The following is a 14,855-nucleotide window of genomic DNA, read 5'->3' as shown; positions in this document are numbered from 1 at the left end:
GGAACCAGAGGAATCAAGAGAAGATCTTGCTACTCCGCCGGCTTCACCATCCCCGAGTTCTGAAGAAGGAGAAAGCTCAAGTGAAAAGACTCCTCACTTTAGTAGTTTGCAAGAGATTTACGAGGTAACCGAAAATCAAGACAATCTTACTCTTTTCTGTCTATTTGCGGATTGCGAGCCCATGAACTTCCAAGAAGCATTCGAGAAGAAGACTTGGAGAACTGCCATGGACGAAGAGATCAAGGCGATAAAGAAGAATGAAACATGGGAGTTGGTCTCACTTCCAAAAGGGCACAAGGCGATCGGTGTGAAGTGGGTGTATAAAGCAAAGAAGAACTCCAAAGGAGAAGTTGAAAGATACAAGGCAAGATTGGTGACAAAAGGATACAGTCAAAGAGCCGGCATTGACTATGACGAGGTATTCGCTCCAGTTGCTCGATTAGAAACTGTTAGACTAATCATTTCATTGGCAGCTCAAAACAAGTGGAAGATACATCAAATGGATGTCAAGTCAGCCTTCTTAAATGGGGTCCTTGACGAAGAAGTCTACATTGAGCAACCACAAGGCTACAAAGTCAAGGGAGAAGAAGAAAAGGTCTTGAAGCTAAAGAAGGCACTCTACGGGTTGAAACAAGCCCCAAGAGCTTGGAATGCTCGAATTGACAAGTATTTCCAAGATAAGAACTTCATCAAATGCCCATATGAGCACGCACTCTATATCAAAGCGAAAGGCGGAGATATTTTGATTGTGTGCTTATATGTAGATGACTTGATCTTCACGGGGAACAATCCAACCATGTTTGAAGAGTTCAAGAAAGAGATGACGAAGGAGTTCGAGATGACCGACATTGGATTAATGTCTTACTATCTCGGCATTGAAGTGAAACAAGAGGATCATGGAATCCTAATCACTCGGGAAGGTTATGCTAAGGAGGTACTCAAGAAGTTCAAGATGGATGATGCAAACCCAGTTAGCACGCCCATGGAATGTGGAATCAAGCTATCAAAGCACGAGGAAGGTGAAACAGTGGATCCATCACTCTTTAAGAGCTTGGTTGGAAGCTTACGATATTTAACATGCACGAGGCCTGACATCTTGTATGCGGTCGGAGTTGTAAGTCGATACATGGAGAATCCAACAACAACTCATCTGAAGGCGGCAAAGAGGATTCTTCGCTACATCAAAGGTACAACAAACTTAGGCTTGTACTACTCTGTTTCTGATGATTACAAGCTCGTTGGATATAGCGATAGTGACTGAGGAGACATGGATGACCGAAAAAGCACAAGCGGCTTTGTTTTCTACATTGGAAACACAGCTTTCACATGGATGTCAAAGAAACAACCGATTGTCACTCTTTCCACATGTGAGGCGGAGTACGTGGCGGCCACTTCATGTGTTTGTCATGCAATCTGGTTGAGAAACCTATTAAAGGAGTTAAGTCTGCCGCAAAAGGAGCCGACCAAGATATTCGTGGACAACAAGTCAGCAATAGCTTTGGCAAAGAACTCAGTCTTCCATGATCGAAGTAAGCACATTGACACACGCTACCACTATATTAGAGAGTGTGTTTCTAACAATGATGTGAAGTTGGAGTACGTGAAGACAGATGACCAAGTAGCTGATATCTTCACCAAACCTCTCAAGCGTGAACACTTTGTCAAATTAAAATATTTACTTGGAGTAGCAAAATCAAGTTTAAGGGGGGGTGTTGAATATGTAAATTGATTTTGGGTTTGTTAGTTTTGGGCCTTAGGAAGTTTAAGCCCAAATTTAGTAATAAGTAGTAAAGAATGTTCTAGAGATATGTGGAAATAAGTAGAAGTCATAGTAGAAAATGTATGTAGTAGTAGAGAGAAGTGTGTAGAACTCTCTCATGGAATTATGTAGAAGAATCTCTTGAAGTATGTAGAACTCTCCCTTGAAGGCTATAAATAGGGGAGAGATAGTCATTTGTAAATCAAGCAAAAAAATTACAAACACTCAATAATATAAGTAGCATTCCCTTCCAACAAGTTTCATATCCTCTCTCAAATACTTAAACACTTTCTCCACCTATTAAAGCTTCCTTCCAACATAAGATTCAAGATCTTATGAATTCATTATGGAAGAAGCACAAAAAAAAGGATGATTTTTTTTGGAGTTTCACGCATGGGGAGAGGCGGGAATATTATTATATTTTTATTGGAGAAGCAGAGCACAAGAAAAGGAGATAAATTTAAAAAGGTGCCTAATGTGGGTTGAAGACTGCACGAGCGTATGATGGCGTGTGTTAAGCGTTTGATGCTAGCAGTTCTCTTATATTATATATTGTGCTAAGGGAATTATATTACTCCCTTCTTGCCCCTAAATATAATGCTTTCGTGAGAAATTTTATTCTCTTTCTCTCTCTATATGACCCACCCTATTTGAATTTTCAACTACATTAATTATTTCTTTATTAACATACCCCTAATTAATTTCCATCTATTTCTACAACAACCACTAAATATAATTAAATACTATAATGGAAACCTTAACTGATTATCTCTTTTGAAGGGTTAAATTTTTAAGGAAAATACTCGTTGTAGCGAAGAATATTTTCACGAACCGTTCACGAACTCACTTGGCAGTATATCATTGGTTCTTTTATTAATATACTTTCCATCATTTACATTTATTTAATTTAATTAATTTAGTTTCTCTCCCCTCTGTTATCCTCTTTCATCTTCCACAGTTCCATCTCTGTTTATCCATGGTTTTACCGTGAAATATTTAAAGTTATATTCTCTAAAAGTACGGTATGTTATTGGATTTCTAATAGAGGAACCAACCTGATATATCATATGATCATCACTAGGTTGATTTGCATGAGCCATCATAGTTACTATAATTGCATTTACCACCATGTCTCACTACTAGAAAAATCTTAAATACCGACGGGCAAAATCTGTCTCTAAAATGCAAATATTCCGTCACTAAGGATGTTAGAGACAGAATTAGAGACAGATTTGATTCTGTCGTTAATTTCCTCGTCTCTAAACTATCAGAGACGGATTTTATATTCCGTCTCTGATTGGAGACCGAATTTATCCGTCACTAACAAATAAAAATTTGTCTCTAAACGTTAAGTTCAAAACACAATAAATCCGTCTCTATTGGAGACAGAATTACCCGTCTCTAAATTCAAATAATTTTGTCTATTTACCCAGAGACAAAACATATTTTCCGTCTCTAATAAGTTTTTTTTTTTTTTGTCTATTTAGCAATTAAATGCATATACAATTTTTCAAATATTAATTTTTATTTACTTTATGTAATTTATATAATTCTAAAATATGAGAAAATCAATTCTGGAATGACACCAAATATATGTCATTCTTACAAAGTAACAATCAAGTGCACCACTACGACACTAAACAATATCCAACTTAAAGTTGTCCACTACACAAAAATACATATAATTGATTTAACAAAAATACTTCAAAGAAAGCAACTAAAGCTAAACTTCATCACCCATCAACGGTTAATGTTTCAATCTTAGCCTCCTTAGCAGTAACTTTATCGGTAGATACCACGTCAATAGAAATTTAAGGCCATGATTTCAAAGATTCTTTGATAGTGGAAGCTTGAGATTCTAATCCAAATGTGTCCCTTCTAAAATAACATTACATGACCTTCCTCACCACTTGGATGAATCTCCTGATGCATTTATAAGGAAAAAAAATTGTTAAGTTCTTGTGAATGTCACAATTTATCCAAACAAAATCACTGTGATTTAACTTGTGCATTTGTTTTAGATATCTTGCAAAGCATTATCAAATTGCTATGCAGACTTATGCCAAGGAACAAACCACAACCTAATTGCAAATCATACTATATATTAATACACATGAAAGAAAGTTTACCTTAGGATTTTGGCCAAAACAATGAATCAAAGCGTGGTACTCCTTAAGATCTTCAGCAGGTGTGGTTGTAGCACGTGCATTTATCTAGTTCAAATCCTCCCTTGAAACACAAGAATTAGCTATTGCCTTTTCAATGCAAAGAATAACACCAGCCTCTGTAGATGCAGAAAAGAAACATAAGTGCAAGAATAATCAAGATATGCATGATTGGTAGGGACATATAGAACTAAATTTTTTGAACAGATTTACGTACTCTCCCAGCACAGTACAACGTTGACATAGGTATTTAAAAACTACATAGGAACAACCATAACTGACAAACATGATTTGTACAAAGAAGCTTTAGCATCCTTTTCAAAAAAGTAATAGGAAAATGTAAATTATTTTCTTTCAAATTAATAGGTTCCAAACAACACAATTTGGGACAATTTTCTTAGTTTATATTCAATACAACTCTGGAGAAGAATTCTATCTGGGGCACACAAGCAGAAGCACCTTAAGGTTTCATAGCATTAAGACCATTAAAAGAAACTAGATGACCATGAAGAATTAGGTATTTCAAACTTCTTATATACATCAGTTCTAGCTAATATGAACAGAACTAAATTTCTTATATATGTGCAGCTGGAAGCCAAAAAACATTTTTACATATAAGAAAAGGTTCTATTAAACCTACATTAAAAAAAGGTAAGATAAATTGGACTATATTAGAGCATGGATTTGACTGATAAGAAAAATAACATGGAAATAGGACAACATTACAAATAATCAGGAATCGTAAGATACTATCAAAGAGAAAATTAGAGCTAATTAGGAAAATTAACCCTATAACTACCAATCCTATCGAAGAAAACCTTCGGTATTATGTTTCAATCTAAGCCGCAGACCTCATTTTAAATTAGTTTGTGCAAAATGAGTAGGTCCTTGTAAGATGCAATAACCTCATTATAAATCAGAAACTAGATGTTTTTGTTCATAAACTGGTACAAAATTATACTAGTAGGCATAAGACTATCATGAAACTAAAAAAAAAAAACAGAACAATAAAAATTAAATTGTGAAGGTAATCAATATTATATAGAGGGGATTACTTTGATGAAATATGTAACAGTACATGAACATCTAATACATTTAGAACATGAACATCTAGCATATAGGGAACATGCAACTAACTCATGACATTATCTTCATGCATTTTCATTTAGGGACAAGCATCAAGAACAACATTTCACAAACAGTTTACATGCAATATCTTAAACTACATAAATCAGTAAGAATTCTCACCTCAAATGAAACAGATGGAAAATTGAAATGAACTCCTAGATCCTTGCTTCTTATTCCTTCCTTCCTCTATTAATCACCCTTGAAAATACCTTGGTTCCCTTCTCTCTAACTCTTGACTACTTAAGCCTTCTGTAATAATAAATAACAACATAATGAAACCTTAAACATTGTAGGTGGTGATAAACTAATGTTGATATGAAATTTAATTGCAAACAAACAAGCAATGCACCTGACATGACCTTCATATAATCACTGGTGAAAGAAACTTAATATAAACCCAACGATGAGAGATATGAATGCAAACCCAACAGCGAGAGGAAGATGAACGCAAACCCAGCGGTGAGAAATCAAGTTCACTGTCCTCCATTTAAAAAAGCAAATCCCTAATTCAAATGCTAAACCTGGTAAAAAAAAAAACACAAAAACGTCTTAATGGGAATTCTAAATTGGGAATTCAAAATAGAACAAGTACAAATACTGAAAATAAGCGATGAAATTCGAATGTGTTGTTACAATTGATAGAATTAAAAGTGAGACCTCAATCGATAGAAAAGAAAAAACGAAATTGTTGAATCGAAACCCTAAAAAGAAAGAGTAGTTCCACATCCTTTCCTTCACAAGATGTTTAATCTTGCAATACTTTAGAATACAACAATAGTTACACAGGGTGACAAATTCACCAATACAAATAGGATATGCACTGCTAGCTTGACAGAAGCAGTAATTTGAGCTCAACCTAAACCCCACATAATTATAGTAAAATGAATTAGAAAACTAGTGAAAACAGATAAATATATAGCAATAAGCACAAATCACCTAGATTCAACTAATATACAACATCTAAAACACCACGACACAAGAAACAAAACTACACACAACTATAAACAACTAAATGAAACGGGAAATTGGAATGAGAATCATTGAATAATCGAACTGGAACTTGAACTAACCTTGGAATTTGAAGACCAAAAGCGGTGGGTGAATCGTCGTCTGTGCGATAGAAGCTGGCCCTGTTCGTGTGAGACAAATCAATTTAGGGTTACTGCAGAGAGAATGTCTGTGTGTTAGGGTTTTTTTGTGAATGAAAAACAAGAGAGGGAAAGGAAATTTGTGCTTTAGGGTTCCAATTTCGTGAATGAAAAAACGAGAGAGGGAAATCAATTTTGTTAAACAAGGGGGAAAGGAAATTTCTTTCGCAAAGAAGAGAGGGAGGAGTGAACCGTGACCTCTGAATCTGTGGATGGAGGAGTGAACCGTGACCTCTGAATCGTGGATGGAGGAGTGAAGAACCCGACCTCTGAATGGTGGAGGAGACTACGATGAAACGGCAAGAGGAAGAAGGTGAAACCTAACTCAAAGTTTCAACTTTGGCTCTGTTTGGTAAGTCCAATAAGCTAGCTTATAGCTTATTGGACGAGCTTATAAGCTTGTTTGATAAAAATGTGAAGTGTTTGGTAACGAGCTTTTCTCACGAGCTTATAGCTTTTTTTGAGATGCTATTTCAAGTAGCGTTTGAGCTTATAGCTTATAGCTTTTTACAGTTTTTTTTCCATTTTTAACCTTTAATTTAATTTTATTATTTTTTATAAAATAAAAAACTACCCACTAAAACAAAAACTACCCACTACATATAAATGTCCTTTTATGTCTTTTTATATTTATCAATTATTTAAAAAGCTAATTTTACCAAACATTTTAATTTCAATCAGCTAGCTTTTCAGCTATCAGCTATAAGCTAGCTTTTCAGCTATCAGCTAGCTTATCAGCTATAAACTAGCTTATAGCTTTATTTTACCAAACAGAGCCTTTGTCTTATTATTATAAAAAAATATTTAATAAAATTATAATTCGGTGAAACTTTTTGGCGGGCAGTGAAAAAATTGGGTAAACTTTTTGGAGGGATGACACGAAAAATAAATTTTCAATATTATTTTATTAGAGACAGATTCTAGAGACAGATTAATTCAGAGACGGATTACTTCTGTGTCTGACAAATGTTTGACTATTTTAATTTTAAGTTGATCAATCAGAGACGAATATAGAGACAAAAATTATTAGACACGACTAAAATCTGTCTCAAATTTTCGTCTCTAACTATTTATTTCAATTATAATTATAAAAATAATAAAATAGAGACGGATTTAGACACGAAATTTTATTGACACAGAAATTTCTGTCTCTAAAATCCGTGACTAATACATATATTTGAATTTCCGTCTCTAACAACTTTTTTCTGTCTCTAATTCCATCTCTATTAGAGAAGAAACAAATTTCGTCTCTAAAATCCGTCGGTATTTGAACTTTTTCTAGTAGTGTCTGCTGGTATCTGTTCCAAATTAAACATAAATTAATGAATCAACATGTCAAATTGATGAAAATTAAGATATATTAATTTCATTTATGGTCTGCATATGACCATCTCTGAAATCTATGTATTTTCAATTTGAATGAATGAATACATATTTTTAGTGAAAAAAAAATGAATATCATCTCTGAAATGTTGAATGCCATCTTCGAAATTTAAACTGTTTATGACCTTTTTTATTTTTATAATGTGAAATTGCACACCATAAATATTCCCATGATTACCACTCGGTCTATAGTACTATCAATATTTTGCAACTCACCACATCAAAAACAGCATCGAGATCTGCCAAGAAGCTTGTCAATTTTCCTTTACCATAAGCAACAACTATACTGTCTATGGTCCTGCAAAAAAACATGATAAATAATTAAGGTTCAAAACTATACATGAAAATTTGCAGGTAAATTTTGTAATTCTAGTAGTGTATATTAGAAAAAGTTGAAATATAGACTAAAATTAGAAATATAAATAAAAAAATATTCTATTTGTTTTACAAATTAGAAATACAAAAAAAGTTAGAGATTGACTTAATTTTTTATTTTTGTAACTAATTTAACTTTTTCTAATACAATACTCAATCTGATTTGGAATATAAACAATTAGTCATTTTTTATATGTATTTGGTAAAAAAATGAAAATCAAATACATTACCTTTCTTTTATCAATATATATATATATATATATATAGAGGATGTATATTATGAGAATGGTAAAGATATATGAGAATATGAGAATGAATTACGACCATTAGATTAACATGAAGGTGTAGGATTAAAAGACTACTGTAAGTGAGTCACGTGACTCTCTTTTCTCACAAATGAGCTTCTCTCTCTCTTCCTTCCTTCATCAAATTTCTCTCGATCTCTCTTTCTCAACGCGACGCCGCCGCTCGCCGATGTATATTATGAGAATGGTAAAGATATATGAGAATATGAGAATGAATTACGACCATTAGATTAACATGAAGGTGTAGGATTAAAAGACTACTGTAAGTGAGTCACGTGACTCTCTTTTCTCACAAATGAGCTTCTCTCTCTCTTCCTTCCTTCATCAAATTTCTCTCGATCTCTCTTTCTCAACGCGACGCCGCCGCTCGCCGCCGATGGACCTCACAACGCCACACCCGTATCTCTCGTTTTGAACATCACCGCCTCCTTCTCTGTTCAATTTCATGAGTTTGGATCTTTTCTTCTTTTGAACATCAACGCCACACCAGGAACAAGGTTTTTTTTTGCTTCTCTTCTTTTTGATTTATTCTTGTTTTGTATCCTTCTTATACTTTGATTTTCTGTATAATTGGGTTTTTTTTAAATCTGTGTCCCTCATAGCTTGATTTTATGGTATTTAACCTTACAACTAACATAGAAGTTTGATTGAATTGTCTCAATACATCCCTATAAGATAAGAGTTTTCTTCTTTGCTCATCAAAGGCAGGATCATTGATGGATGTAAGTGGTAATCCATATCAGTAATATAGATCATTTGTATATCAGTAATACCAGTGTACCACCATTTTTCTTTATTTGTACCAGCCATATGCATGTTTTTTAAACTACTGTCGTTTCACTTTCAAATTTAGAATAAAACATGCCTCCAAAACATTTCCATCACAATAAAAAATCGATCTACTTGTACCACAATATTATTGGTTCATGGTTCAATTTATTTGCAATTTCATGTGATTCAGCCATTCTTTTATTATTGGTTCAATTGCAACTTTGTTTGATTACTATTTAAACATGGAGAATCCGCCAAACACACAACAGGTGAGTTAAACATGCATAGCCAAAATGCTAATAAGAGATTAGTCACATTAAGCTCCTCGTAAGATAACACACTTGCTGATAGAAATAAGTTGCAGAAGAGTTCTCAACATATTTCCTTGAGCCTAACAACTGATATGGTCATAATAGTGTGTTTTTAAGTGTTGAAGTTGAACAAATTCTGCTGCTTATTTCTAACATGAATTTGAAGATATCGCGCATAATCTAACATGAATTTGAATTATTGAATATATTGTTGGGCTTAATTCTTTTCAATTGTCAACCAATTTTTGCCCAAATTAAATACCAACTCTAACCCTTAATTGAATTAAACACAAACTAATAACATTATTATTCTCAAATTGAACACAGAGACTCGACTCAAATTGTATTAAACGCAAAGGGAGATTCACAACAAGAGGGTTTGAGGGCAGAGAAATTCATGAGACGCAGAGAGAGATGCGGTGAGAAAGATGAGAGGGCTCATGAGATGAGAAGATGCGGTGAGAAAGATGAGACGAGAGGGACGCGAAGGAAGTTTACGGGCCAGCGGAGGTTTCCCGTGACAGAGACGTCGGTGGAAGGCGGAGAGGAGGAGAAGAGCGGCAGAAGCAAAGAGACAACGGGTAAGAAGAGAAAGTGTTTTTACGTGAAGGAAGAATTTTGAGGAGAGAGAAAGTGAATAGTAATAATAATGACACATCACAATGGCACATGACTCATTTAAGTGATATTCTAACCCTACTCCTTCATTTAAATCTAAGGGTTGTAATTCATTCTCATATTCTCATATATCTTTATTATTCTCATAATATACATCCTCTATATATATATATATATGGTAGTAATATTTAATATGATGATTTACCTTATGCCTTCAACCCAACCAGGGAAAGGTTCTCTATACGTGCTAGTAACAATGGTAGGACGAACAATAACAACAGGCATGTTTCTTTTGGAAGTTTCCACAAGCATTTCTCCCATTCCTTTTGTAAATGCGTATGTGTTTGGCCATCCATATTTAGTTGCTCTGATAAATTAATCAAAATAGCACAAAACAATTCAACCTTTTGTATTTATTAGAATAGATTGTCATTAAAAAATGTCAAATTAAAAAGTTCATAAGACAATTTTGTGTGACACATATATTAATCTTGATCGTCAAGTCTAAGTCGGTGGTTGAAAATTATTTGAAGATGATTTGGTAAAAGTGGAATACAAGTTGACCGATCTCAAATCGATGGTCGATATCCATTTAATATATAATGATATATTATTTAGTGCAATGAATATGAAATTTGATTATTAATTTGATTACCTTTCCATGCCCAAGTCCTTCATTGCTTTTTTAATCTCTTGTTCTGTTGCTCCCTCTACTCGAAACTTATTTAATTTCTCCTCGACCATTTCCTTTTCCATATCAATGCTTAGTCCGGGGATTCCATTTAATGACACACCAAAACGATGAGGATCCTCTAATATGAGTCCTCCTCTCTCACCACACACATAAGCTGCAAGATATTCCAATAATAATAAGGGTTGAATATGTTTGTTATTCCAACTAAATTTTCAAATTTTGTTTTTTGGTTCTAAAAAAATGACATATTTTAGTCCTTACAAAAAAATTATGTATGTAACTTTTTTTTTTGACAAAAATTATGTATGTAATTTTAGTTTCTGCTTATTTTCACAATTTTAAAAATTGTTTAATTATAAATAAACTTTTAAATTTTTGAATAATTTTTTGTTTCAGACATGTTTAGAACAATATAAAAAGTTTCTTTACAAAATTTAGAATTTTTTAAAACGAGAAGAATTTATTTTTAATTTTTTAAACTTCAAAAAATAAAGACAAAAGTAACGAAAATTTCGACACAAATCAAATTTTGAGTTCCTTATTTTTCGAGGAACTTTTTATAATGTTTTATACATATCTGCGAAATAATCATTCAAAAATACACATTAGTTTAATAGTAATAACTAAAAGTATGTGAATAACTCTACCAAAAAATTTAAATACGTGCATAATAATTTTATAAGGACCAAAACATGTCATTTTGTTTTATAATGGCCAAAAACATATTTAACCATAATAATAATAAATCTGTCTTGTAAATATTGCTCATTATATAAAAAGAAAATTTAAAATTATCCTTTTAAAAATATACATTAAAGTTTGACAATGTTATGATGAAAATTATTTTCATTTGTATAGGAAATTCAATAAAACAATATAAGTGGTGAATGGTGATACTTAATTAAGTTGTCGCAACAATATTTGTGACTAAAAGTATATTTTTTTATAGACGTGTTTATAGCTAAAAAAACTCTCAATCTTTTTTATCTAGATAAAAAAGTTATTTTACAGAAAATTTGACTTTATTATATAACACTCTCTCTCAATCCTTTTTATAGTTCCCATTAACACTTTCATTAATTAAAAAGTTTTAATGTAACACTTTCATTAATTGATAACACATGCACCATGAACTGGTACGTGTTGAAAAATGTTTAAAAATCAATAATGACAACAAACTTTATACTCCATTTTGGAAGTAGATGTTAATATTCATCTTATCATTATAACTGAGATAGTGATTTAATAGATATTGAATCGATAAAAATAAGGAAAAATTAAAATGTCAAGTGTTGTGATTTATTACTTCTAAAGAATATAGTAATAGTTGAAACATGGACATATATATGTATATATATACTAACCTGTTGAAACATGGACAACCACCTCTAGTTTAACACATTTTTTGGCAAAGTCCAAAACATTCTTGACTCCTAATGTATTTATATTCAATGCAACATCGTATCTGCATTTAATATCAATTAATAAAGACTATAGTTATTGCAAAAAAAAATGTATGATTTTTTTTTTTTATTATTAGCTTAATTAATGACTAAAAAATCCATCTTAAAGGTGAATAAGTAAATTGTTCGGGGTCCGAACTCCTGCTTCTGTACAATTATTTTAATACTTATTAAAAAAGAAAATTTATCTAGGTCGTCAGTTGCACCTTATACCTTTCATCAAATTTAGTTGATGCAGCCAAATTAACAATAATATTTGTTTGATTACAAATCTCCTCCTCTAGAATTGATTCCTTCAAATACAAGTCTTCTTGTGAAATGTCTCCGGGTACTATAGTCACCTTTTCAGAGACAAAGGAGTTGAATTTTATACCTTGATTTTCCTTCAGCAATGTAAACAAGTCTTTTCCTATAATCTGCATAACATACTCAGATTAAACTTATTTTATCTTCTTTTGGTCAAATAGCTATCATAGTACAATCGTTATACTTAACTAACCAAAAAAAAAAATTATTATATTGGAGCCAATAAAGTTTGAACCTAGAATATCATGAATACTCAAAATCTTTACCGACTAAGGGTCCGCTTGCTTTAGTTTTGTTATAGTTTTTTTTTTTTTTTGACAAACTTGTTGTAGATTTTTTAGAAATTTATTTTCTTAAAAAAAATGTCAAAAGGAATCTCTAAATTGTTTTCAAAACAATATTTTTTTTTTTAAGTTTAAATAAAACACCCTAAATCTGATTCCTTGAAGAGAAAACGTTAATTATATGTACTTGATTGCATATAAAGCTTAAAAAAATAAAAATGCTAAAGAATTACAGTATCTAATATATGAATCAATTTTGGGAGGGGGGTGTATCTTCCAACCAGACACAGTTAGGAATCTCTTGCGCTAATTGGGCCAAAGTGTGGACTGTATTGTTACACCGCTAATTTAGAGTCATTGTTACAACCAAACTGCAACAAACCTTCCCTGATCTTCTCATCTACAGTTATTATTATTATCCTTTTTTTTGTACATGATTTAGGGTATAATTTCTTTAAAGCACACTTAAAAACATCTACATACAAAGAAACAAAGCAAGATCAAAGAAATATTCTTAGATACAAATCATTCTAAACTTGCAAAATACAAACATTCACCTCATCGTTGAAACGTTGGTTTGCAGATTCACAATTCTTAGCTCTCAGAAAAAGATACAGCTTCTTCACATTTGGCTGAACTCTGAGTATCTTTTCCACAAAAACTACAAAATCACACAAGTAAACAAATTAAACCATGACCTATAAGATAACAAAAACACATCAATATTTCCAAATTCAAACACCAACCTTCTTCAACACACAAATTAATCAAAAAAAATCATTCCCAAACCAAACCACCATTTTCAATCAATAAAACAAACATCATTAAAGAGTGAAAAAATCATCACTATCACCATCCACCGTATTTAAGTTCAATGTTGGGGTTTTTTGCAGAGCATAAAATTGACAGGGGAAGAACAGAAAAAACCTAAAAAAAATATCACTATCACCATCCACCATAACTACCACACATCACCACCACCTCCAATCTTCAACCATCCTAACAAAAAAAAAAGCAACACAAAAAAATAAAATAAAATAAATAGAGTATAGAAGAGAGTGAGAGAGATACTTTTGCCCAGGAAGCCGGTTACACCGGTTACTAGAATTGTTTTGGCATTAAGAAAACATTTGACGCTCTTGGATTCCATTACAAGTAGAAAATTTTCCAAACAAAAAGTATAAAGGAATTGAGAATAGAGAACAAAATGATGTTTGATAGTTATCTGATATTTGTGAGTTATAAAGGACAAAAGAGAGTATAGAGTGCTGAACAGAGTGTAGAAGTGTAGAATGCTGGTTGAAAAGGAGAAAATAAACTAGATGATGATATATATATATATATATATATTTCTTTAAATTGACATGACGGTGTATACTATATATAATATTATTATTAAGTGATTTTTTGATGAGAAAATTTGATGTAGGGTTAGTCAATATTTGAAACTCTTTAAAAGGGGAGTTTTATGATTTTAAGAGGGGTTTATTTAGCTGTTTCGGTTAATTAGGCCCATGTGTTTTCTTGTGTTGGTTAGGCCTTGAGTATTGTTTCTTGTTTTTTCCTTCTTTGTAATATTGGGAGGTAATTGGTTTATGCTTTTATTAATATATACTATTTTAGCCTCTTTTAAAAATAAATATTTGAAAGCTATTACTTCACGATTTCTCACTGCAGGCTCAGTATCTTGATAGGTGGCAGTAGCGGTCTCACACTGACTGAGGTTACTCAGTTTGTGGTGCTTATCAATTTTTGACTTGTCAACAGCTTATTGCTTTTCGCTTGGAGACTCTTACGCTACAGGTTGTCCATAAAAGTAAACATGGTGGCCCGAGACATCATCTCTCCAGACGCTCATTTTAGTGTATCCGATTACGGTGGTGTTGAATCAGCTCAACACTTATTCATTTCTTGCAGTTTTTTCGGATCCCTGTGGTCGTTAGTTCGGTAATGGATTGGATTCTCGTTGGCCGACACTCAGCAGTTATCTGACCATTTTATTCAGTTAATTTCTCTTTAGGCGGTCTCCGTGCGAGACGATCTTTCATGCGACTTATTTGGCTCGTAAGTGTGTCGGTTGTGTGTAATAAAAGAAATCAGAGACTATTCAGAAATTTAGATTGTTCCCTACCTCAACCGTTGGAC

At 32.6% G+C, this 14,855-nt stretch overlaps 1 protein-coding gene across 3 annotated transcripts in view; it reads right to left on the bottom strand.

Moving 5' to 3' along the window:
• The window catches only part of LOC123895496 (fatty acyl-CoA reductase 3-like), a 53,291-nt gene extending 39,431 nt beyond the window's left edge, over positions 1–13,860 (bottom strand). The window contains exons 1-9 of one of the 3 annotated variants that reach the window (XM_045945857.1): positions 13,782–13,860; positions 13,268–13,371; positions 12,334–12,536; positions 12,022–12,122; positions 10,619–10,811; positions 10,169–10,330; positions 7,796–7,881; positions 4,038–4,043; positions 2,716–2,891 (exon numbers count right to left, since the gene is read on the bottom strand). In XM_045945857.1, coding sequence (XP_045801813.1) covers positions 2,716–2,891; positions 4,038–4,043; positions 7,796–7,881; positions 10,169–10,330; positions 10,619–10,811; positions 12,022–12,122; positions 12,334–12,536; positions 13,268–13,371; positions 13,782–13,860 — 1,110 coding nt within the window. Of the gene's footprint in view, positions 1–2,715; positions 2,892–3,380; positions 3,683–3,888; positions 4,044–5,172; positions 5,302–5,401; positions 5,574–5,709; positions 5,833–6,122; positions 6,215–6,398; positions 6,501–7,795; positions 7,882–10,168; positions 10,331–10,618; positions 10,812–12,021; positions 12,123–12,333; positions 12,537–13,267; positions 13,372–13,781 lie in introns of those variants that run through there. The other 2 variants (XR_006804390.1, XR_006804391.1) reach the window with 2 other exon arrangements.
• Between the last annotated feature and the right edge of the window lie 995 nt (positions 13,861–14,855).

Source organism: Trifolium pratense, linkage group LG7, assembly GCF_020283565.1.
Source record: "Trifolium pratense cultivar HEN17-A07 linkage group LG7, ARS_RC_1.1, whole genome shotgun sequence".
Classification (NCBI taxonomy): Eukaryota; Viridiplantae; Streptophyta; class Magnoliopsida; order Fabales; family Fabaceae; genus Trifolium; species Trifolium pratense.
Note: the sequence above shows the minus strand (reverse complement) of the source record. Positions and strands in the feature narration are given on the sequence as shown.